At 43.4% G+C, this 23,516-nt stretch overlaps 1 protein-coding gene across 1 annotated transcript; it reads left to right on the forward strand.

Annotated features, from left to right (window-relative positions):
- Nucleotides 1–4,785: 4,785 nt before the first annotated feature.
- LOC121560246 lies at nucleotides 4,786–21,164 on the forward strand. Its single transcript, XM_045214439.1, has 10 exons — nucleotides 4,786–5,278; nucleotides 5,715–5,845; nucleotides 6,038–6,217; nucleotides 9,596–9,748; nucleotides 10,126–10,237; nucleotides 10,472–11,420; nucleotides 12,737–12,863; nucleotides 16,610–16,772; nucleotides 18,076–18,206; nucleotides 19,732–21,164. The coding sequence occupies exons 1-10, from the start codon at nucleotides 4,996–4,998 to the stop codon at nucleotides 21,040–21,042; spliced, it is 3,540 nt and encodes a 1,179-aa protein (XP_045070374.1). The 5' UTR covers nucleotides 4,786–4,995; the 3' UTR covers nucleotides 21,043–21,164.
- The last annotated feature ends 2,352 nt before the right edge of the window (nucleotides 21,165–23,516 follow it).

A 23,516-nucleotide genomic window follows, 5' to 3' on the forward strand; every position in this document is an offset into this window, starting at 1 on the left:
GTTATGTGAGTGTATGACCATTTTGTTGAAATTAAATACAAAAGTAACTCTGTGCTGACTGACTTAATTATTTCTGGATCTCTGAAGCGGCTGGTCACTAACCTTGGCCCCGGATCATGGGCCTTATTTGTAATCGTTGTGTACATTCCACACTAATATCTGTGTGCGGCATTTCTGAAAAGACTGTGCACATACTAAAATAGAGATTTATGAACATATGAATGTTTCCCGTTATAAATCAGACCCATCCTGAAACTGTGCGCACGTGAACAAGCATTTAAACTCTGCCTGAAAAACGGCCATCATTCACCTTTTATGGTGACAATAACGCCCTAATTTGCTGTATACTTTGGAAGTATTGGAATTAGGCAAAGGTCTTTTCTAAAGGAAATAACAATGGCGAACTTGATCAAATGTCTCTGGAGGTGTATTTTCAACTTTTACGCTGACATTTGCTGTATCTGAAAGTTTCTGAAAGAAAATAACTATTGCAAATTACTATTGCAAATTGTTGTGGACCTGTAAACAGATCGTTTGAATTCAATAATATTTTGCGTTTACTTTTTCCCGAACCGAAATATGCTGCACTGCCCGCGAATTCTGAAACCTTGTCTAAGATGTCTACTTCAAAGCAAAATATTAACTGTCTGAAATAGTTGATCTATTTACTACTGTAAAATGGTCCTCTGTAGCTCAGCTGGTAGAGCACGGCGCTTGTAACGCCAAGGTAGTGGGTTCGATCCCCGGGACCACCCATACACAAAAATGTATGCACGCATGACTGTAAGTCGCTTTGGATAAAAGCGTCTGCTAAATGGCATATTATATTATTATTATTATAAAGTCGGTTCAATTAAATGAGAGATGGTACATTGTTGGCCTATAGGCTACTTTGCTAATATGAAACCATCACAGTCAGAAAAGGTGTGGAATTTATTCTGCAATGATCATGGAAATTAAATAGGAAATATAAATATTTCTAACAATTTTAGAATGTAAAAACGAAGTAATATATATATCGCTCTTCTCACTAACAGCAAATGATTGCATCTTATTGTATTGACCTGTTTTTGGGGGGTTTGAATAAGCTTGTCATCATATTCCCCATTTGCACAAAATACTAAGCTATATGCCTGCTTGCAATGCAATACTTCAACCACTAGAAACTGTGCGTAAGCATGGTTGGAAGTTGGCAGGAAGCTAAATACATTCTCAGGTGAAGTTTATAAATGCCAACTTTTGCGTGAAAACTGACGCACGCATGTTTTGGGGTATACATTTATAAATGTATGCAACGTTTATAAATGAGGCCCCAGGACCCTGGATCAGAAGCCGTTGCTCTTCCTCCGAGTCGACTCCACAACACAGAACACAGCCAGCGGACAGGTGGACTGAACAACCTCCGTCCTGGTGGTCATTAGAGAGACAGAGACTTAAGTCAGGGATCCAGTCAGCAACTGACAGACAAGCCATACGCCTGCCCAAGCATGGGAAGCGCTTTGCTGAGATGAACTATGTGAAGAGGCACCAGACCATTCACACCAAGGAGAGGCCCTTCAAGTGCAAACTATGTTACAAGAGGTTCTCCTTCCTGACTATCAGATATAGGAGTGTCCACAATGGGGAGAAATCGTAGCAGTGTGGCTTGCGATGTACACAATTTAGGGAACCATTCTTTAGCAGACATATTATAGTTATGTGAAGTGTCTTGGGATAAGAGGGTAATTAACCAAATACCCCACATTAACCCTTTATTAACTTGTCATTTGAAACAGGCTTGTCTAAAGATGTTTTTGGCCCGGTGGAAGTGAGATTTTTGGAGAGAATGGATCCTTGCCTTCTGGCTGATCCATATGTGGTGACAGGTTGGGTGGAGAAGAGGTTGGGGAATGTTGGGTTGGTGAAAGTGACTCGAAGTGGAATCGTGTAGATATTTTGCTTTTCTTACGTCCAGAGGGAGCGTGCGACTGGGGACAATAACTGTGACTTGCTTTCCTCTCCGGAGTAGGGTGCCGTTGAAAGGAGTGATAACTGGAATGGCGTTAAGTGTTGAGGAGCGTCAACTGAAGTTGAAGATTCCCGGGGTCTGTGACACCCACGTTTGGTGCGATGCAGACCCGGTGGAGAGCGTGGTGAAACAGAGAAGACACTGTCTGTACTACTGAGTTTTGATGCAGTCCAGAGTCCTGGATGTGAGAAGTGTGCATGAGACAAAGGAATGGGTAGTTTCGGTGGAAAAAGTTGTGTGTGTAAACTGTAGGGGTACCCATGGTGCTGGAGATCAGAGGTGTCCAGTGAGAGAAAGGCAGGTTGACGTTGCCAGGATCAGAGTAGTGCAGAAGGTGCTGAGGCAGTGAAGAGTGTAATAAAGGAAGATGGGTCCAGGGTGAAGGATCCTAAGAGGATCCCTGTGAGTAGGCCGAAGTTAATAGAGAGTGATAGGAATAAAGTGCTTCAGTAAGGTTGGTTTTTTGGCGTTCATGCCCATGTTTGTCAACTGTAACGCAGGAATGGAACGTAAATCACAGAGGATAGATGTTGTGGTGGCAGCTGCAGCGAAGTACTTTGGTGTACAAGATTTTACTTTAGAAGAGTTACAAGGTGTTTTGAATGATAGTGTCCCATCCTCCCAGGCTACAGGAGGGTAATGAATTCATACTACAGAATAGTAGGCTGATACACAGCCAATACAGAAGGTGGCGGCATGTACGTACAACATTTGTTTGCGGACCACCATAATACCAAAGAAGAAGAAGATCCCTTTCTCTTCAGCCACCACCAGCGCGTGAATGCTGTCTAGCGTATTTTGTTTCTATCAGGCCTGTCATTTAAAACAATTATCTGACATGTACTTTACTCGCATAAAAATGTTAGATGGAAACCTGGTTAGTCATCAAAAATGAATCATGACTCGCGAGTCAGTAAAAATAGTTGTTCAAGAAGAACTAACCGTTCTCCGCAGAAGAGGTGGTGGAAGAAAGATGGCGGAAATTGATGTATTGTTTGAAACTGCTGGTGAAGATGCACAGAGTGATAATGAGTGGGTTACAGTGGGAAAAAATAAAGGAAACGAGAGAAGTAAAGTTGTGGTGGAAAATAGGAAAACCCCTAGACTCGTTTTTTAGTTGGAGTGAGGGTTTTGGACCAATTTAACCTGGGAGATCCTTTTGAAGTCTCGATAAATGTCATGGATGAGTTGGGTGAAGTAGGGTCAGTGAGGGTCACAAGAAGTGGGCTTATTTAGATGTTTTGTGTGTCCATGGAGCAGAAGCAGCACACTTAGGACCTCAAGAAGATGTATGAGGATAATGTTTTGTGTATGGATCTTCAAAGCAGAGCGCCTATCAAGGGGGTTATCTCTGGGGTGGCGCATAAAGTACGTGCAGATGAAATACCTGAGGAAGTAGGTGGAGTGGTTGGTGCACTTTGACTGACCCGTATGGTAGATCAAGTGAAGAAATTCACTTCATCCATACTTTTGTTCTTTGATGAAGAGTCTCTCCCTTCTCATGTAAAGTTGGACTATAGGAGATACCCTGTAAGAGCCTTCATGCACAAACCCCTTCAGTGCCATGAATGCAAAAGATTTGGACATGTGTCAAGTGTATGCAGAAGGGAAGAGTATCGAATGCCAGTGGAGGTTAGCTGCTGCAATTGTGGTGGCAAACATGCACCCGAATTCCAGGATTGCCCTGTTAGGGTGAAGGAGACAGAGGTGGCAAAAGTAAGGGCTGTCCAGCATGTCTACCTGGAGGCGGTGAGAAGAGTGGAAGGAGCGAGTAGAGCTGAAGAAGCAATAGCAATAGAGCATAACCAAGTGAATATTTCTCGGCAACCGAGGTATCCTGATATATTGCATGTTAAAAAGGTGGCCTTTGTAGCATTTATTGCAATGGTCTTAAACTGTATAGCACAAATCCTGTCAAACAGTGCTTATAAGCTAATATTATATAAGACGTGCATGAGCTTTAGCAGTAGAGAAATTGAGCCGCAAGTACTCAGCTATGGAAAGATTATGGATATACTGACAAGATAAATGTTTCTCCGCCCTAACAATGGGAGTCGTTGTTAACAAAGCGGCACGGTGGGCTGTCTAGCTCCCGTCTATCCTTTCTTTGGATTGGTGGATACATCATTATTGTAATACTTTTTTGAATATTCGATGAGGGTTGTTGTTGTCAACCGCCTGTATTCAATTGAGAGAGATGCTATGCTACTAGCCTCATTTCATGAATATGCATAGCAATCTCGAGACAACTCTGATATAAAGTGTTTTTTCTCAGAGTTGCCGGTATGTCACGTGTCCTACTTATATCAGTACACTCAAAACAACGTAAGCATTACGAAAATTCTATTCGATCAAATAAACCTCATGTAGCAATTAACATTTTTTGTTGACCAAATTCGACACGCTCTCATTGACCTCCATACAAAAACTCCTTGCTTGGTGAGCGAAACAACGAAAAAACGCAACCTTCCACCGAGTTGGGCCTCTCTCTTCATCTTTGGCTCAGGTGAGCTCCTGCAAATCAAGCACTGCTGTGAAAGGATGGTCCATCATCACAGGCCCCTGAGCCTGTGTAGCGATGTGACTTGAATTGGAATCTGACTGAATGAGTGGGATGTTTTTTTTATTTTATTTTAGATTATGTCTGTTTTTTCCACCCTTTCCTACAATGGATTTATTTTCTACTTCTATAGTTTACCACCCGTACAGTAAGAAGCGGCATGCACCTCTAACGATTGTTTACGGACAGCCATAATACCATAGAAGAAGAACGAATCGTGAACGGAAGTGAACAGTGACCAAGAACAATTTCCACGTTAGCGTTTTTATTGTTGTTATTTAACGTTTATTAACAAACTGGAACTCAATATGAATACTTTAGCTGCATAACATCACATACTTACCTCAGTTATTCTTTAATTCACGTTGGAGACAGGACTTGGTTGATAGTTATCTAATAGGTAACGCTATCTAGCTGTTAGCTAATAATGGCTAACTGTATGGTTTTTCACACTCAAATAGCCTCCATCATGGAAGTGCTAGCGAATGCAGCAGTGACAGAGATCTGTAAACTCGTAGATGACGACTATGCAGTGTTTCGTTTGGAAATTTCGCAAAGCCAGAAAGAAAACAGGGGATTGCGGAGGAAACTACAGCTACTGGAACTGAAGGTGGCACGGGAGCGCGCAGAGAGGACAATTAGAGAGCGCGCCATCGCCAGTCGTCCCAGTAGTGTCAAGATACTTGACGGATACAGAGGAATGGCAAGAGGTACATTTAGCAGAGGGCAGAGGCTGCGGTGCCTGTCGCCCCGTTCCCCTCTGCGCCTGTGTTACCCAGAATTGGATCTTGGTCAGTTTTGGGATAGTATGCAATACTTCCCCTGATTAGTTAGCTATCTTGCAAAACATTTTTTTGTAATCTTTATTATACAAGGCAGGTCAATTAAGAACACGTTCTTCTTTCCCAAAGACACTACCATTTTCTAACGAGATTCTTGATTAACTGAATGTCCTATTGTCATACTCAATTAAAAGAATGTGATGCATGGAACATAATCAATCAATAAATAGTATATCAAGAAGTTATGAGAAGTTTTTCCTTACATCCTTGCCAATTGTGGACAGTGTTAATAGTGTACAATATAGCGTTGCGCATTGAGAGTACCTAACTTAACCACCACTTTAACCCCCAATCACTTTCTTAGGTGAAGGACATCTCACTGGAGGCCACAGGAGCTTTGTGAAGCCAGCGGGTCACAACGCGTGGAGAGATGACCAACCAATCACTGTTGATGAGGGGAGTGGAACCTCAACCCAGCATGTTATCGTGATAGAGGTTAGTGTCATAATGTAACATTTACAGTAGATAAAATCTGGACCGTTTATTTCAGAAAGGCTCCCCACAGCTATTCATTTGCTTACATGTACATCCTCTTTTATCTGCCATAAGAGAGCTTGAGAGACTTCCCTATGACATTGTTATCCAATTCATCTCATGTACTGGTAATAACCTCCCCTCTTGTGTCAGTCTGCAGATACAGAGGGTGCAGGTCCTGGGGTCAAGCAGGAGAGGACTGAAGAAAAGGACCCAAGACACAGCAGAGACATCCAGACTGGAGCAGCGGCTGCAGTGGCGCCCCCTGTAGCCACAGAGGACCTCTTCACCGCCATCGCGCCCCAGGCCAGGCCCCGACGCAGCATCACGGAGGTCAGTGGAACGCTGAATGCCGTCCTCAAGTCAGAGACAGACACCAAGACTTTAACTGTAACACACAGGCTCTTACACACAGGATCTGACCACAGATCAGACCCAGAAAGACTGGGTCTGGGGCCACTGGGCTGTCCTACTGCTAGATGTTTTCACGGGTCTGAAAAGTTGGACCTGTTCCGAAATGGGCCTGGGGCTTTCCCACCCGGGACCCGATGTGCCTAAAAAAATATGGAGACCCATTCTGAACGGATCCAAGGGCATCTAGACCCATTCCGTATAGACCTGGTCGGATCCAGACCAGGTCCAAGTGAGGGAAGCAGCAGAAAAGTCATTTTTTAAGCTACGTTAATAAGCGGAGCTGATAAAGAGGGAGGGAGAGGTGCTGCGGGGGAGGGGGAGGGCAGGGGAGCAGGGAGGAGGGAGGGAGAGACAGCAACCAACCAAGCCAACTTGCGCTATAGTAGACTAATAGCTGCCATAGTTAGGTTATTTATCATCAAATATGATTACATAGTACCTGTCTTCACCTGTCAAACTGGGAGAAGCTAGCTAATGTTAGCTAGTTAGGCTAATTGAGTCTGCAACCACTCCATTCAGAATATAAATTAGCAGCCTACCTGTTGGCTCTTGGTCGTTGTAGCCTATCCTTCTCCTTTAACTTTAATTCCATCTTCCATCAGTATCTCTTAACTGTAGCCTATTGCCGCTTTGATGACTTGTGATTAGCCAACAACAACAAGCTACACGCTCCTCTCTCGTTACAAGAGCAGCAGCATCAATTATAACCTTTCTCTCACTCTCTACTGCAGCAGTCACGTTCGGATCTGTACGGGCCCTTCCGGACAAGGCAGTTAAAATTACATATGCTTGACAATCATATGAGATCTCACCCAGACCCGTGACATTTAGAATTCTGGAACGGGTCTTGGGTATTCGGGTAAAGGTGGATCCGTGAAGACCTCTACCTACTGCTCCTGGCTCAGAGTACTTACCGGTATTTTACCAGAGCCAGAGGACGGTTCATTCCCATGGAGATGGTGACGCATTAGACACTGGCAGTCAGGGCCTAAAATTAACACCTGCCAAATGCGGGTAGATCTTGGCATTGGCGGGTAAGATGTCTATTTCACCAGCCACGTTGGCGGGTGGTCAGGGCTCCACAGTGCGAGCATTTCACTCGCATTTGTAAATAAAAACAGTCAAGTATGATCACATTTATAGTAAAATAAATGCTGCAGTAGCTGTTTTCAAAGTATTGCCGCCATTTTGTTTCATAGCTGGTAAATTAATCAATCGCACAAAGTCAAAGGACTACAAATCCTATATAGCCTATTCCACCTTGCGCTGCAACCCCTGGCTGGGGTCTGTGTGCACGTGAAGAGCTGAGTGAAATATTCATTTTTAGAAGCACTGCACACTGGCATAACAGTTAGTCTAATTTACTTGAAACGAAAGTCTACTGAAGTGAGACTTTGTCCTTGTGTTTCTTAGCTATTTACATTGTTTTGTTCACAAGCTAGGTTGTTTTTCTATGTTTGAGTTTCAACTGCTAGGGAAGAGAAGACAATGCTTCTACTAGTCAGACTCAATCTCACAGGCACAAACATGACTCCAGTCGCACAACCACGGTAACCTCCACCCTTATAGGGGCAGGGGAAAATTGTCTCATCTGTGATATTTTGGTTAAAAGACTCAGGTCACATAAAATGTTATTATTCAATGTACCACATTAGTTACTTCTTACTAGTAATACATTTGTTGTTGTTGTTGAAACATTACAAAGCTGTTTTTTTTTTGTGTTTTGTTGGTGTAACTGTAGCTGCAAACATTTTTGGGGCTGATAAAAAATCTGAGTGGCTGGTAGATATTTTTATCTACCTGCCATAGTGGCTGGTGAACCAAAAAGTACATGTTATTCCCTGCTGGCGGTGATGATCTGTCTTGTTCTTACGCTACAGAGATGGACCCTGGCAACATGCCCTTAGGTTTAGACACACAGACTGATCTGTCTAGAGGGGACTGGAACCAGTACAGTAGTAGTGTATACTCTGAAGGGTGCCTAGATAAGAAAGGGGAGGTTACAGTGGTAGATGAGGTGACTGTGAAAGTGGAGGGCGACGCTGCTCCCACATGGAATGCAGATAGTCACCTAGGAGATGGACACCCACAGGGCAGAGATATATTAGATTACAGGGGAAGTTTAGAGCCAGATCTATATGCCGCCACCCACTCCCCTTTACATGCGTTCCCTTATTTGCAACCCAGTGTCCACGTCGATGGCATCTTCCGATTCACACGGCCGCGTCCTTTTCGATCAGGTATTGAACTCAAACGACAGGGCTAGAGCCCAGGCTCAGGGAGGGGGAGCCACATCAGGCAATAGTAAAGAGAAACGGTTCCTCTGCATGTTCTGTAACAAAGGCTTCAGCTGCCCCCATAATGTGGAGATCCACCAGAGGGTCCACACAGGGGAGAAATCCTTCAGCTGTACCCAGTGTCACTTGCACTTTGCCCAGGCTGGGAAGAGTTTCTCAGAGAAGAGCTACCTCGGGATACACCAGCAGAAAAAAACATTCGTACCATTCCACTCGATTGCTTCTGAGGTTTAGATCAAACCCTGCATTAAAGACAAAGATACATTTTCATTGTCAGCAGAAAATATCCACAGAGTAACAGATTTCAGTGTTGAATATTCCTGGATAGAGTATTGCATCCAGACATTGTGTGATACTGTATATAAAGCCTAAAAAGTCTGTTACATATTGTGTTTGTACTGTGTAGGCTATATCATGTTCACAAATGCCTGTTTCATTACTTCCATTCAACTACTTAACTTTTTTCCCAAGACACCTTTAATGAGAAAATGTATGGAGTTTATCAAGTTCATGGAGATTTTTAGTTGAGATGTGTATGTGTGGTTTTCATATGGTGTATTTAACACTTGTTTGTGTTTCATAAACACAAAATGGGACTTTACATTCGAAGAATTTCATTGAGATTCTCTTCAGTATACATCACATCTGATCTCACCCTATTCTGCATACACCTGACAGCATTTTATAACCAAAATAGACTTATTAAATATACCTACACATACCCACACACTAACAAACACCTACTGTACACATCAAAATAGTTTAGTCAGGATTGTCTGATAATTACTTTTGACTTATCATAGCTGACTTATTTTTACCAACATCATATTTATGTCCACCATGATGGGTTTAACAACAATAGTCATTATTTAACTACAGTATAGGACTCAAACGTAGTGGGGATGGGTAAACACTCCATGTTGAAAGTGTTTATTATCTGTGTGTGTACGTACCTGTGGGAGTGTATGTCTGTGTAATCTGTATCACCTGTCTCTTCCAGGAGGAGGAGGGTCCAGAGGTGCTGCTGGTGAAGGAGGAGGGTCTGGGGAACCCTGAAGGGACCATGGTCATGGAGGACAACCAGACTACACCTCCTCCTGAACCTACAGAGGAACCAGCTGAACAGCACAGGAACACACACAGTCTCACTGAGGTGAGCCCACTGTAAACTACTGTCTGAATGGTATTAGGTCAGGGCCCGTATCCTCAAAGCCTCTCAGACTAGGAGTGCTGATCTAGGATCAGTATTGTAAGACTATGTAGACAGGTGGGGGACCTGATCCTCGATCAGCACTTTTACTCTGAGACTCTTTGTAAATACATGCCCAGGTCTTAATACATTTTATCTTAAGTGTGGGACCATGCCTTTGAATTATCAAACCATTAAAGAGTGTCAAGTAATCAAATCAAATAACACGTTTGCATAGTACTCATCGCAATCCCTCATTGCCCAATCAGAAGATGCTCCATAGCAGGGTGCTCATATGATATTTCTTGATCCAACATCCTCTCACTCTGTATCTCTTACAGCCAGTAGACATGGAGGATGGGAAGCCTGATCTGCTGCTGGTCAAAGAGGAGACAATAGAGGACGAACCAGAGAGCATTGACCTGCTGAGTGGACTAAAGATGGGGGAGCAAGGTAAGGGAGAAATACATATAGCCTACATACAGTAATAGATCTTCAAGGGGAAGAATGATGCGCCTGGCTATTATTCTTTCTTATTTTTCTCCATTCATAAAATGAAATCAATACAACTTATGTTCACATTCAAAACACACAAATTATAATGTATGAACTTGACCAGATAATTGACTCCATATGTAGAGTTCTCTGCCATGTTTGTAAAGTCTATTTTGTAACTGCTTCCTGCAGGTGGTTGGCTGGAGGCTAACAGAGGAGACTGGGGAGCCATCTTGGATTCCCAGACGGGTGCAGCAAAGGGCCCAGGGGACAACGTCATTGAGCAGGCCAGGACCAGAGGCGACTTAGTGGAGGTCAGTGGATGGGACAGCTTCCTCAACTCTGGGCTGGGGAACAACACTGTTAACCACAGACAGAAACAGACAGTCGAACACAAAACGACAACCGAACTTAGTCTTCATGACAACAGACTGTCTGAGACCAGGGCGAGGCGTAGATTTGGTCTGCGGGGACGGACAGATTTCCGAATGCGGCAGGAGAGAACAGACAGAGACTTGGCTAAAGATGCTCCGTCCTGCTCCTATAATTGTGATTCAGAGAGACTGATGGTGCCTCAGGTTAACCCCCTAACAGGTGCTGCCTTCAGCCTGCCTTCTATAGGATCTATCAACTGGAACATGGACCCTGCGACAACACAGACACTACCTGGCCTTCATCCTCCACCCACTCTCCTAATGTTAAACCAGACCTCAGACAATGCCAGTGCCTCAACACTAAATGGCAACACAAGCCTGTTGACAAATGACAGTAGTAGTAACGCTATCAGCAGATCCGGTGGCAAAGAGAAGCGCTTCCAGTGTTTGTTCTGTGGGAAAGCCTTCAGTTTCCCCAAACAGGTGGAGATCCACCAGAGGATGCACACAGGGGAGAAACCATTCAGCTGTACCCAGTGTCATATGCGCTTTGGCCAGGCAGGTCACCTGAAGAGACACCAGAGGGTCCACACAGGGGAGAAACCCTACAGCTGCCCCCAGTGTGAGAAGAGGTTCTCCCACCAGCACCAGCTGAAGAGGCACCTGAAGGTCCACACGGGCGAGAGGCCGTTCGCCTGTATGCACTGCAAGAAGAGGTTCTCAGAGAGGAGCTACCTCAGGATACACCAGCAGAAAATGCATGACATGTAATGTAGGACTAGTTAGTTTGTTTGTAGTTAATTCTGTTGGTTTTGGATGTAGTAGGGAACTGGATGAGGTGAACTGAGGAAAGAATGAGTATGATGAGGCAGAGTAGATGATATGGTGATGGTCGGTGTTATGGCATCTGTACAAATGCTTCACTGATGTAGAGTGATAAACTTTGTTCCTATAGGTTAATACTGGTGTTTTATAATGAGGAAATGATGGTGCCTTAATTCATGTTTACTTGACATAAAGTAGTGAAGCTGTGTGTAATGTAATGTTGAACCTTTACAAAGTATTCAAAAATGTATTTTTACAAAATGAGGGTACCAGGTTTACAGAATAAGTAAAGAGAAAAGTTATTATACTTGTCACGTATCATTTTGTGCAATAACAGTACTATGCTTCACGTTGTGAGTATGACCATTTTGGTTAAATTAAATACAAAATTGACTCTGTGCTGACTGACTTGGTTATTTTTGTATCATTATAGGGACTGAATTACCCTTATCTCAGTCTAACCAAAACATGATATTTAATGTGTGTACAGCAGAGTTTCTAATGTAAACCTTTATGCTTTTCTGTTCAATTTGTGTTTACAGTCTGCAGTTTATAAGGACCTGCTGATATCTGGTGTTGATGGCGGAAGAGACTGGAGCTCTGAAGTGGCTGGTCACAAACCCTGGCCCCGGATCAGAATCCTGGATCAGGAGCCGTCGCTCTTCCTTCCCGAGTCACAACCGGGACCGAACCGTGAGGTACAGAGACTCCACCACCACCACACAGAACACAACCAGTGGACAGGTGGACTGAACAACCTCAGTCCTGGTGGTCATCAGAGAGACAGAGGCTCCAGTCAGGGGCCCAGACCCTTCTTTTCACAGTCTCAGTGCAGTGATGAAGCTCATAGCGATAGACCCTCCTGTTCCTATGATACAAACACCACAGTATCCATGATGAACAGAGCAGGTCACCCTGGGCTTCAGCCTTCAGAGAGAGTGGTGGGTGAACCCCCTGGTTGTAGTCTATCATCAAGTCTGTCTTCTTCAGGGTCTCGTCGAATGCCTTGTGACTGGGTTCATGGAATGCCTGGACCTGAGTCTAGCCTTCCTCAGCTACCTCAGGGTTACCCCATCAATACAGACAGGGTCAGGATGGGCGTTCACCACAAGACGTACCTAGCCTGTAACACAGCACATGATCCCAACAACACCCAAACAATGGCTAGAGGTCAAGGAGGGAGCTCAAACACTAACCACCTGAGGGTGGTGGCTCCTGCTTCTACCTCCTCTGGTGTCATTGGGTCACAATGTGGGAGGCCAAGCATTAAGACGGACGCAGACAAGCCGTATGCCTGCCCAACATGTGGGAAGCGCTTTACTGAGGCGAACTATGTGAAGAAGCACCAGACCGTTCACACCAAGGAGAGGCCCTTCAAGTGCAAAGTATGTTACAAGAGCTTCTCCTTCCTGAGTAGCCTTATCAGACATAGGAGTGTCCACAATGGGGAGAAGTCATAGCAGTGTGGCTTGAGATTTAGACAGAGGACCATTTTGTAGCTGACATACAGTGCATTCGGAAAGTATTCAGACCTCTTGACTTTTTCCACATTTTGTTACGTTACCTTATTCTAAAATGTATTAAATTAAAACAAATTCTCATCAATCTACACACAATATCCCATAATGGCAAAGCGAAAATAGGTTTTTAGAAATACCTTATTTAGACCCTTTGCTATGAGACTCTAAATTTAGCTCAGGTGCATCCTGTTTCCATTGATCATCCTTGAGATGTTTCTACAACTTGATTGGATTCCACCTGTGGTAACTTCAATTGATTGGACATGATTTGAAGAGGCACACACCTGTCTATATACAGTGGGGAAAAAAAGTATTTAGTCAGCCACCAATTGTGGAAGTTCTCCCACTTAAAAAGATGAGAGAGGCCTGTAATTTTCATCATAGGTACACGTCAACTATGACAGACAAATTGAGGAAAAAAATTCCAGAAAATCACATAGTAGGATTTTTAATGAATTTATTTGCAAATTATGGTGGAAAATAAGTATTTGGTCACCTACAAACAAGCAAGATTTCTGGCTCTCACAGACCTGTAACTTCTTCTTTAAGAGGCTCCTCTGTCCTCCACTCGTTACCTGTATTAATGGCACCTGTTTGAACTTGTTATCAGTATAAAAGACACCTGCCCACAAGCTCAAACAGTCACACTCCAAACTCCACTATGGTCAAGACCAAAGAGCTGTCAAAGGACACCAGAAACAAAATTGTAGACATGCACCAGGCTGGGAAGACTGAATCTGCAATAGGTAAGCAGCTTGGTTTGAAGAAATCAACTGTGGGAGCAATTATTAGGAAATGGAAGGCATACAAGACCACTGATAATCTCCCTCGATCTGGGGCTCCACGAAAGATCTCACCCCGTGGGGTCAAAATGATCACAAGACCGGTGAGCAAAAATCCCAGAACCACACGGGGGGACCTAGTGAATGACCTGCAGAGAGCTGGGACCAAAGTAACAAAGCCTACCATCAGTAACACACTACGCCGCCAGGGACTTAAATCCTGCAGTGCCAGACGTGTCCCCCCTGCTTAAGCCAGTACATGTCCAGGCCCGTGCTAGAGTGCATTTGGATGATCCAGAAGAGGATTGGGAGAATGTCATATGGTCAGATGAAACCAAAATAGAACTTTTTTGGTAAAAACTCAACTCGTCGTGTTTGGAGGACAAAGAATGCTGAGTTGCATCCAAAGAACACCATACCTACTGTGAAGCATGGGGGTGGAAACATCATGCTTTGGGGCTGTTTTTCTGCAAAGGGACCAGGACGACTGATTCGTGTAAAGGAAAGAATGAATGGGGCCATGTATCGTGAGATTTTGAGTGAAAACCTCCTTCCATCAGCAAGGGCATTGAAGATGAAACGTGGCTGGGTCTTTCAGTATGACAATGATCCCAAACACACCGCCCGGGCAACGAAGGAGTGGCTTCGTAAGAAGCATTTCAAGGTCCTGGAATGGCCTAGCCAGTCTCCAGATCTCAACCCCATAGAAAATCTTTGGAGGGAGTTGAAAGTCCATGTTGGCCAGCGACAGCCCCAAAACATCACTGCTCTAGAGGAGATCTGCATGGAGGAATGGGCCAAAATACCAGCAACAGTGTGTGAAAACCTTGTGAAGACGTACAGAAAACGTTTGACCTGTGTCATTGCCAACAAAGGGTATATAACAAAGTATTGAGAAACTTTTGTTATTGACCAAATACTTATTTTCCACCATAATTTGCAAATAAATTCATTAAAAATCATACAATGTGATTTTCTGGATTTTTTTTCCTCATTTTGTCTGTCATAGTTGACGTGTACCTATGATGAAAATTACAGGCCTCTCTCATCTTTTTAAGTGGGAGAACTTGCACAATTGGTGGCTGACTAAATACTTTTTTTCCCCACTGTATATACAAGGTCCCACAGTTGACAGTGCATGTCAGATTAAAAACCAAGCCATGAGGTCGAAGGAATTGTCCGTACAGCTCCGAGACAGGATTGTGTCGAGGCACAGATCTGGGGAAGGGTACCAAAAAAATTCTGCAGCATTGAAGGACCCCAAGAACACAGTGGCCTCCATTATTCTTAAATTGGAGAAGTTTGGAACCACCAAGACTCTTTCTAGAACTGGCTGCCTGGCCAAACTGAGCAATCGTGGGAGAAGGGCCTTGGTCAGGGAGGTGACCAAGAACCCGATGGTCACTCTGACAGAGCTCCAGAGTTCGTCTGTGGAGATGGGAGAACCTTCCAGAAGGACAACTATCTCTGCAGCACTCCACCAATCAGGCCTTTATGGTAGAGTGGCCAGACGGAAGCCACTCCTCAGTAAAAGGCACCTAAAGGACTCTCAGACCATGAGAAACAAGATTCTCTGGTCTGATGAAACCAAGATTGAACTCTTTGGCCAGAATGCCAAGCGTCACGTCTGGAGGAAACCTGGCACCATCCCTATGGTGAAGCATGGTGGTGGCAGCCTCATGCTGTCGGATGTTTTTCAGCGGCAGGGACTGGGAGACTAGTCAGGATCGAGGCAAAGATGAACGGAGCAACGTACAGAGGGATCCTTGATGAAAACCTGCTCCAGAGTGCTCAGGACCTCAGACTGGGGCGAAGGTTCACCTTCCAACAGGATAACAACCCTAAGCACACAGCCAAGACAATGCCAGAGTGGCTTTGGAAGCCCGGACTTGAACCTGATCGATAATCTCTGGAGAGACCTGAAAATAGCTGTGCAGCGACGCACCCTATCCAACCTGACAGAGTTTAAGAGGTTCTGCAGAAAATTATGGGGGAACTCCCCAAATACAGGTGTGCCTAGCTTGTAGCGTCATACCAAAGTAGACTCAAGGCTGTAATCGCTGCTTCAACAAAGTACTTAGTAAAGCTTCTGAAACTTATGTAAATGTGATATTTGTTAATTTTTTATAAATGTGCAAAGATTTCTAAACCTGTTTTTGCTTTGTCATTATGGGATATTGTGTGTAGATAGATTGATTGGGGATTGGGGGGGGGGGACTTAATCCATTTCAGAATAAGACTAACATAACAAAATGTGGAAAAAGTCAAGGGGTCTGAATACTTTCCGAATTCACTGTAGTTATGTGAAGTGTCTTGGGCTAAGAGGGTAATGAACCACATACCCCTCATTAATCCTTTGACACAGGCTTGTGTAAACCTAGGCTAGAACAAGGACAATTAAATATTTAACTTACTGAGGTAATGTAGATGGAATAAATGTATTCATTATAATTTTCTGCTCTCGGCTTGAAAGATACTTATCATAGGATATTTGATGTGTAACGTAATAAGCAGTACCGTAATTCATAGAACAGCGCGCATTCCTTTTTAATTTAACCACACCCTTTGAGCTATGACGCCAAACGGAAGTGAACTGTGACCAAGAACAATTTCAACGTTAAGGTTTTTGTTATTTAGACGTTTATTAACACACTGGAACATTGTTAATTTAACTGCACAGCTATCACATACTTACCCCAGGTTGTGTTTAATTCGCGTTAGCTAACAATGGCTAACTGTGACGGAATGGGTTTTCACACTCAAATAGCCTCCATTATGGAGGTGCTAGCGAATGCAGCCGTGGCAGAGATCTGTAAACTCGTAGACGACGACTATGCAGTGTTTCGTTTGGAAATAACCCAAAGCCAGAAAGAAAACAGAGCATTGCGGAGGAAACTACAGCTACAGGAACTGAAAGTGGCACGGGAGCGCGTCCTGCCGAGTCGTCCCAATAGTGTCAAGATCCTCGACCGATACAGAGGAAAGGCAAGAGGTACATTTTGCTGAAGGCCGAGGCTGCGGGGCCTGTCGCCTGGTTCCCCTCTGCTGGTGTTCAGATGTGTTAACCAGAATTGGGACTTGGTCATTTTTTGGATAGTATGCAATACTTCCCTGATAGCAATCTTGCTAATTTTTATTTATTTTACCAGGCAAGTCAATAAAGAAAAGTATTATTGCACAAAGACAGAATTGCCTTGTCCGAATACCTATATTTGCGTCCTAAATAGTAGGCATTTTAGGTATGTGAAAATATAACGTTCTATAGTGTGCATTTTTCTAAAATTGAGTGCTTTAAATGCCAGTATGTTATACTAATTTCGGCTTTTCATCGAGTAGAAGTCAATGCTCACTTTCGAGTAAGACTCACGTGTTTGACAACAGCTGATAGGGATGAGTTACCAAATGAACGAATGGCGGGAAACATCGCAATTAGATGATGCGTTCTCTGTATTATTCCGCGTTCAAAACAACTCCGAACAAGTACATCTCCGACTTCCGACTTTTCTGCATTCAAGACAACTGGGAACTAGGAAAGAAACTCTGACTGGAAATTACAAGTCGGAAATTCGGGCATCTTTCTAGAGCTCTGACCTGAAGATCACCTGAAGTGATTATTTGACCTCGGTTATTTCCGAGTTCCCAGTTGGCTTGAAAGCACAATGAGCCTCACTGTCTCACTTCAGATGGCATCACTCCTCTGCGATGCCCCTCCCTCAACCAAGACCAGGCAGAATCGACACACTATCTAATGTAAGACAATGGATTAGCCTAGTATGTTGGTATTTGTTGCTTACTGTATTCTTTTTTACTAAGCAGTAAGTTCTAAATAGTATAATAATAATAATATGCCATTTAGCAGACGCTTTTATCCAAAGCGACTTACAGTCATGCGTGCATACATTATTTTTTTTGTGTACGGGTGGTCCCGGGGATCGAACCCACTACCTTGGCGTTACAAGCGCCGTGCTCTACCAGCTGAGCTACAGAGGACCACAGTATGTCATATGATTAGTACACAGTATGCAGTTTAAGTAAGTAGTAGGTAGACAAGCCAGATTTCGGACACGACCAGTATCATATTCTAACCAGATTCTTGATTTACTTAATTTCCTATTTTCATACTCAATTAAAATAATGTGATGCATGGAACATAATCTAGAAATAAATGAGTATATCAAGAAATTATGAGAAGTGTTACCTTGCATCCTTGCTAATTGTAGAAAGTGTCAATCGTGTACAATATAGCATTGACAGTACCTAACTTAACCACCCCTTTCCCCCAATCACTCTCTTAGGTGAAGGACATCTCGCTGGAGGCCACAGGAGCTTTGTGAAGCCAGCAGGACACAACGTGTGGAGAGATGACCAACCCATAGCTATAGATGAGGGGAGTGGAACCTCAACCCAGCATGTTATTGTGATAGAGGTTAGTGTCGTACTGTAATTTTTTATGTTACACTTTATCAAATGTGGCCCGTTTATTTCAGAAAGGCTTCACTCAGCTATTAAGGCCCACCTCAGAGGAAGTTGTCGCAACTATTTAGAGTAATTCCTGTCCTAGAGTGGAAATTGTCGTTTAGGTTCTACCTCGAAGACTGACGCAGGAAGGTTATGTGAGCACCATTTCAGTTAAGACAGGCATACTATTAGGTGAAAATTATTTTTTCAGAAATACCTGTCAACAGATGAGTCTCAGCTAAACCGTGCCTATACGAGCTGTTGACATGTTGAGGGTTGACGTTTGTCTGACTCTTGCCTGTTGATAATTCCAGTGAGGCCATATCGGAATCCAGACATCATTAATATTTGGACATGCACACAGACATGATCAAATAGCTATATTCTTTGTTCTCTCTTATCAGTTCAGCAAGCTAGCTAGCTATATATCAATGCAGTATCTAAATTGCAGCTGTGAATCCGCCATATAAATAGAAAGAATCTAAGATCTGGTAATATGGATAGCCTATTGAACGGTTTGGAGTGTGTATTTGTTTTCTATGGCCCGGTACCCCGGGTGGGTAGAGATTTCGACTTAGGATCAATGGAATGGTCGAAAATGAGCAAACCTGCACACCCGCGGCACCGGGCCATGCAAAACGAATTTGCCTAAAACTTCAGTGGTCAAAACCATTCATCTTGGGGTGATGGGGGGTAGCGGGGTTCTAAAATGCAATCATATCACGCAATTTTACCATTTTCTAAAATGGTAAAATGATGTGTGTGCGTCCGTATGTAGGCTTTGTGTGTGTGTGTGTGTGTGTGTATATACATTGAGTGTACAAAACATTAAGAACACCTGCTCTTTCCATTGCATAGACTGACCAGGTGAAAGCCATGATCACTTATTGATGTCACTTGTTAAATCCACTTCAGTCAGTGTAGATGTAGGGGAGGACACAGGTTAAAGAAGGATTTTTAAGCCTTGAGACAATTGAGACATGGATTGTGTATGTGTCCCATTCAGAGGGTGAATGGGCAAGGGGTGGGGGTGGGGGGGTCGCGTCGCTCTGGCCAGGGTAAACGAAGCGGTAACGTTGTGTATTTATAGCCCATTTGTTAGTGAGAAAATGTGAATGGGATCAGATTTGGTCTATATTCAAACTTGGGCTGACTAGGCTACTTAGACTTTTTCAATCAAATTATTAACTGGAATTCATTAATAAACACAATAGCTGACAGTTGCACAGAGCAGGACTACAAGATGCAATCCTGCATAAAGCAAGCGCTTTCTCTGTGTCTGTGCATAGGAGACCCCCCCCGGGCCACACCTCGCTGCTCAATGCTATCGGATGAATCCTGAAACATATCCCACATATACATATCCCGTATCCCAATTTGCTTCATGTACATCTTAAGTTATCTGCCGTAGGGGAGCTTGTGAGACTTCCCCATGACATTGTTATCCAATTCAACTCATTTACCAACAATAACCTCCTCTCTTCTTGTGTCAGCCTGCAGATGCAGAGGCTGCAGGTCCTGGAGGATCGTCTCTGGTCAAGCAGGAGAGGACTGAAGGAGAGGACCCACGACACACCAGAGACATCCAGACTGGAGCAGTGGCTGGAGTGGCGCCCCCTGTAGCCACGGAGGACCTCGCCACCACGACCCAGCCCAGGACCCGACCCAGCATCCCGGAGGTCAGTGGAACGCTGAACGCCGTCCTCACGTCAGAGACAGACACCGAGAATTTAACTGTAACACACAGGCTCTTACACAAAGGATCTGACCACGGATCAGACCAAGAGAGACTGGTGCTGGGGCGACTGGGCTCTCCTCCTGCACCCGGCTCAGAGTATTTACTTTACGGTAACCCGAGCCCGAGGATGGTTCATTCCCATCAGGACTCAAGGGACACGTTCGAGACTGGCAATGATCTGTCTTGTTCTTACAATACAGAGATGGACCCTGGCAACATGCCCTTGGGTTTAGAGACACAGACTGATCTGTCTAGAGGGGACTGGAACCAGTACAGTAGTAGTGTATACTCTGAAGGGTGCCTAGATAAGAAAGGGGAGGTTATAGTGATAGATGAGGTGACTGTGAAAGTGGAGGGCGACGCTCCTCTGACATGGAATGCAGACGAGACTCATTTATGGGAAGGACACTCGCAGGGCAACACCAGTGACTTCTTAGACTGTAGGGATAGGTTAGAGACAAATCTAAATGTCGCGACCCACTCCCCTTTACACACGCTCAGGGATCGCGACCCAGTGTCCACGTCGATGGCACCTTCTGATTCACATGGCCGTGTCTTTTTCGATCAGGTATTTAACTCCAACGACAGGGCTAGAGACAAGGCTCGGGGAGGGGGAGAAACATCAGGCAATAGTAAAGAGAAGCGGTTCCTCTGCATGTTCTGTAACAAAGGCTTCAGCTGCCTCCAGAAGGTGGAGATCCACCAGAGGGTCCACACAGGGGAGAATCCCTTCAGTTGTACCCAGTGTGAGAAGAGGTTCTCCCGCCAGGACCACCTGAAGAGGCACCAGAGGGTCCACACAGGGGAGAAACCCTTCAGCTGCCCCCAGTGTGAGAAGAGCTTCTCCCAGGCTGGTGACCTCAAGAGGCACCAGAGGGTCCACACAGGGGAGAAACCCTTCAGCTGTACCCAGTGTCACATGCGCTTTGCCCTGGCTGGCAACCTGAAGATGCACCTGAAGGTCCACAAGGGAGAGAGGCCGTTCACCTGTATGCACTGTGGGAAGAGGTTCTCAGAGAGGAGCTACCTCAGGACACACCAGCAGAAAAAACATTCCGCTTTATAACATATAAAGTAACAGATTTCAGTGTTGAATATTCCTGGGTAGAATATTGCATCCAGACATTGTGTGATATACAGTGCCTTCAGAAGGTATTCACATCCCTTGACTTTCTCCACATTTTGTTGTGAAACAGCCTGAATTTAAAATTTATTAAATTGAGATTGTCTTTTTACAAATTAATAAATAATGATGAGCTGAAATGTCTTGAGTCAATAAGTATTCAACTCCTTTAATAAGTTCAGGAGTGAAAATGTACTTAAGTTGCATGGACTCACTCTGTGTGCAATAATAGTGTTTAACATGATTTTTGAATGACTACCTCATCTCTGTACCGCACACATACAATTATCTATCTGTAAGGTCGAGCAGTGAATTTCAAACACAGATTCAACCACAAAGACCAAGGAGGTTTTCCAATGGTAGATGGGTAACAATAAAAAAAGCAGACATTGAATATCCCTTTGAGCATGGTGAAGTTATTAATTACACTTTGGATGGTGTGTCAATACACCCAGTCACTACAAAGATACAGGTGTCCTTCCTAACTCAGTTGCCGGAGAGGAAGGAAACCGTTCAGGGATTTCACCATGAGGCCAATGGTGACTTTAAAACCGTTACAGAGTTTAATGGCTGTGATAGAACTGAGGATGGATCAACAACATTGTAGTTACTCCACAATACTAACCTAATTGACAGAGTGAAAAGAAAGAAGCCTGGACAGAATACCAATATTCCAAAACATGTATCCTGTTTGCAATAAGGCACTAAAGTAAAACTGCAAAAAATGTGGCAAAGAAATTAACTTTGTCTTAAATACAAAGTGTTATGTTTGGGGCAAACACATCACTGAGTACAACTCTTTATATTTTCAAACATGGTGGTGGCTGCATCATGGTAGGTGTATGCTCGTCATCGGCACGGATTAGGGAGTTTTTTTAGGATAAAAAGAAACAGATTAGAGCTAGGCACAGGCAAAATCCTAGAGGAAAACCTGGTTCAGTCTGCTTTCCAACAGACACAGAGACATTCACCTTTCAGCAGGACAATAACCTAAAACAAAAGAACAAATATACACTGTAGTTGCTTACTAAGACGACATTGCATGTTCCTCAGTGGTCGAGTTACAGTTTTGACTTAAATTTACTTGAAAAGCTAAGGCAAGACTTGAAAATGGTTGTCTAGCAATGATCAACAACTAATTTGACAGAGCTTGAATAAAAAATAAAAATTAAATATAATGGACAAATGTTGCACAATCCAGGTGTGGAAAGCTCTTAGAGACTTACCCAGAAAGACACAGGCTGTAACACCAACAAAATGTGGAATAAGTCAAGGGGTATGAATACTTTCTGAAGGCACTGTATAACGCATATATACAGTGCCTTCGGGAAAAGTATTCCGACCCTTTGACCTTTTCCACTTTTTTTGTTACGTTACAGCCTTATTCTAAAATTTATTAAATTGTTTTCCCTCATCAATCTACACACAATACCCCATAATGACGAAGCAAAAACAGGTTTTTAGAATTGTTTGCTAATAAAAAATAATATCACATTTACATAAGTATTAAGACACAATCCTGTCTCGGAGCTCTACGAGCAATTCCTTCGACCTATTGACTTGGTTTTTGCTCTGACATGCATTGTCAACTGTGGGACCTTATATAGACCGGTGTGTGCCTTTCCAAATAATGTCCAATCAATTGAATTTACCACAGGTGGACTCCAATCATGTTGTAGAAACATCTCAAGGATGATCAATGGAAACAGGATGCATCTGAGCTCAATTTCGAGGCTCATAGTAGTGGGTCTGAATACTTATGTAAATCAGGTATTTCTATTTTTTGTTTTTTTTAAATACCTTTTTCTTTTTATCATTATGGGGTATTGTGTGTAGATTGCTGAGGATATATATTTTTAAAATCAATTTTAGATTAAGGCTGCAATGTAAAAATATGTGGAAAAAGTCAAGGGGTCCAGATGGTTGAGAGAATGCCAAGAGCGTGCATAGCTGTCATCAAGACAAAGGGTGGCTACTTTGAAGAATCTCAAATATAAAATATATTTTGATTTGTTTAACACTTTTTGGTTACTACATAATTCCATATGTGTTATTTCATAGTTTTGATGTCTTCACTATTATTCTACAATGTAGAAAATAGTAAAATAAAGAAAAACCCTGGAATGAGTAGGTGTGTCCAAACTTCTGACTGGTACTGAATGTGGCTTATTGATAACAACTCTGTTTTCTACTATAGGCAGTTGGGTGCCTAGTGATTGCAACGTTGTAACTCTCCGATGTGAATAGTTTGCAACGATGTTTAGTTTCCAAGTGCTACAGAATAAGCTTAACTGAAATGCACCAATTGCGCATGATACACATTACTCTACTGTAATCTATCAATCCATTACGAATCTTTACACTATACATGACACAGGGGCGGCATATGTCGATTTTGCTTAGGCCGGCAGCAGAAC

Source organism: Coregonus clupeaformis, unplaced genomic scaffold, assembly GCF_020615455.1.
Source record: "Coregonus clupeaformis isolate EN_2021a unplaced genomic scaffold, ASM2061545v1 scaf0257, whole genome shotgun sequence".
Lineage (NCBI taxonomy): Eukaryota > Metazoa > Chordata > Actinopteri > Salmoniformes > Salmonidae > Coregonus > Coregonus clupeaformis.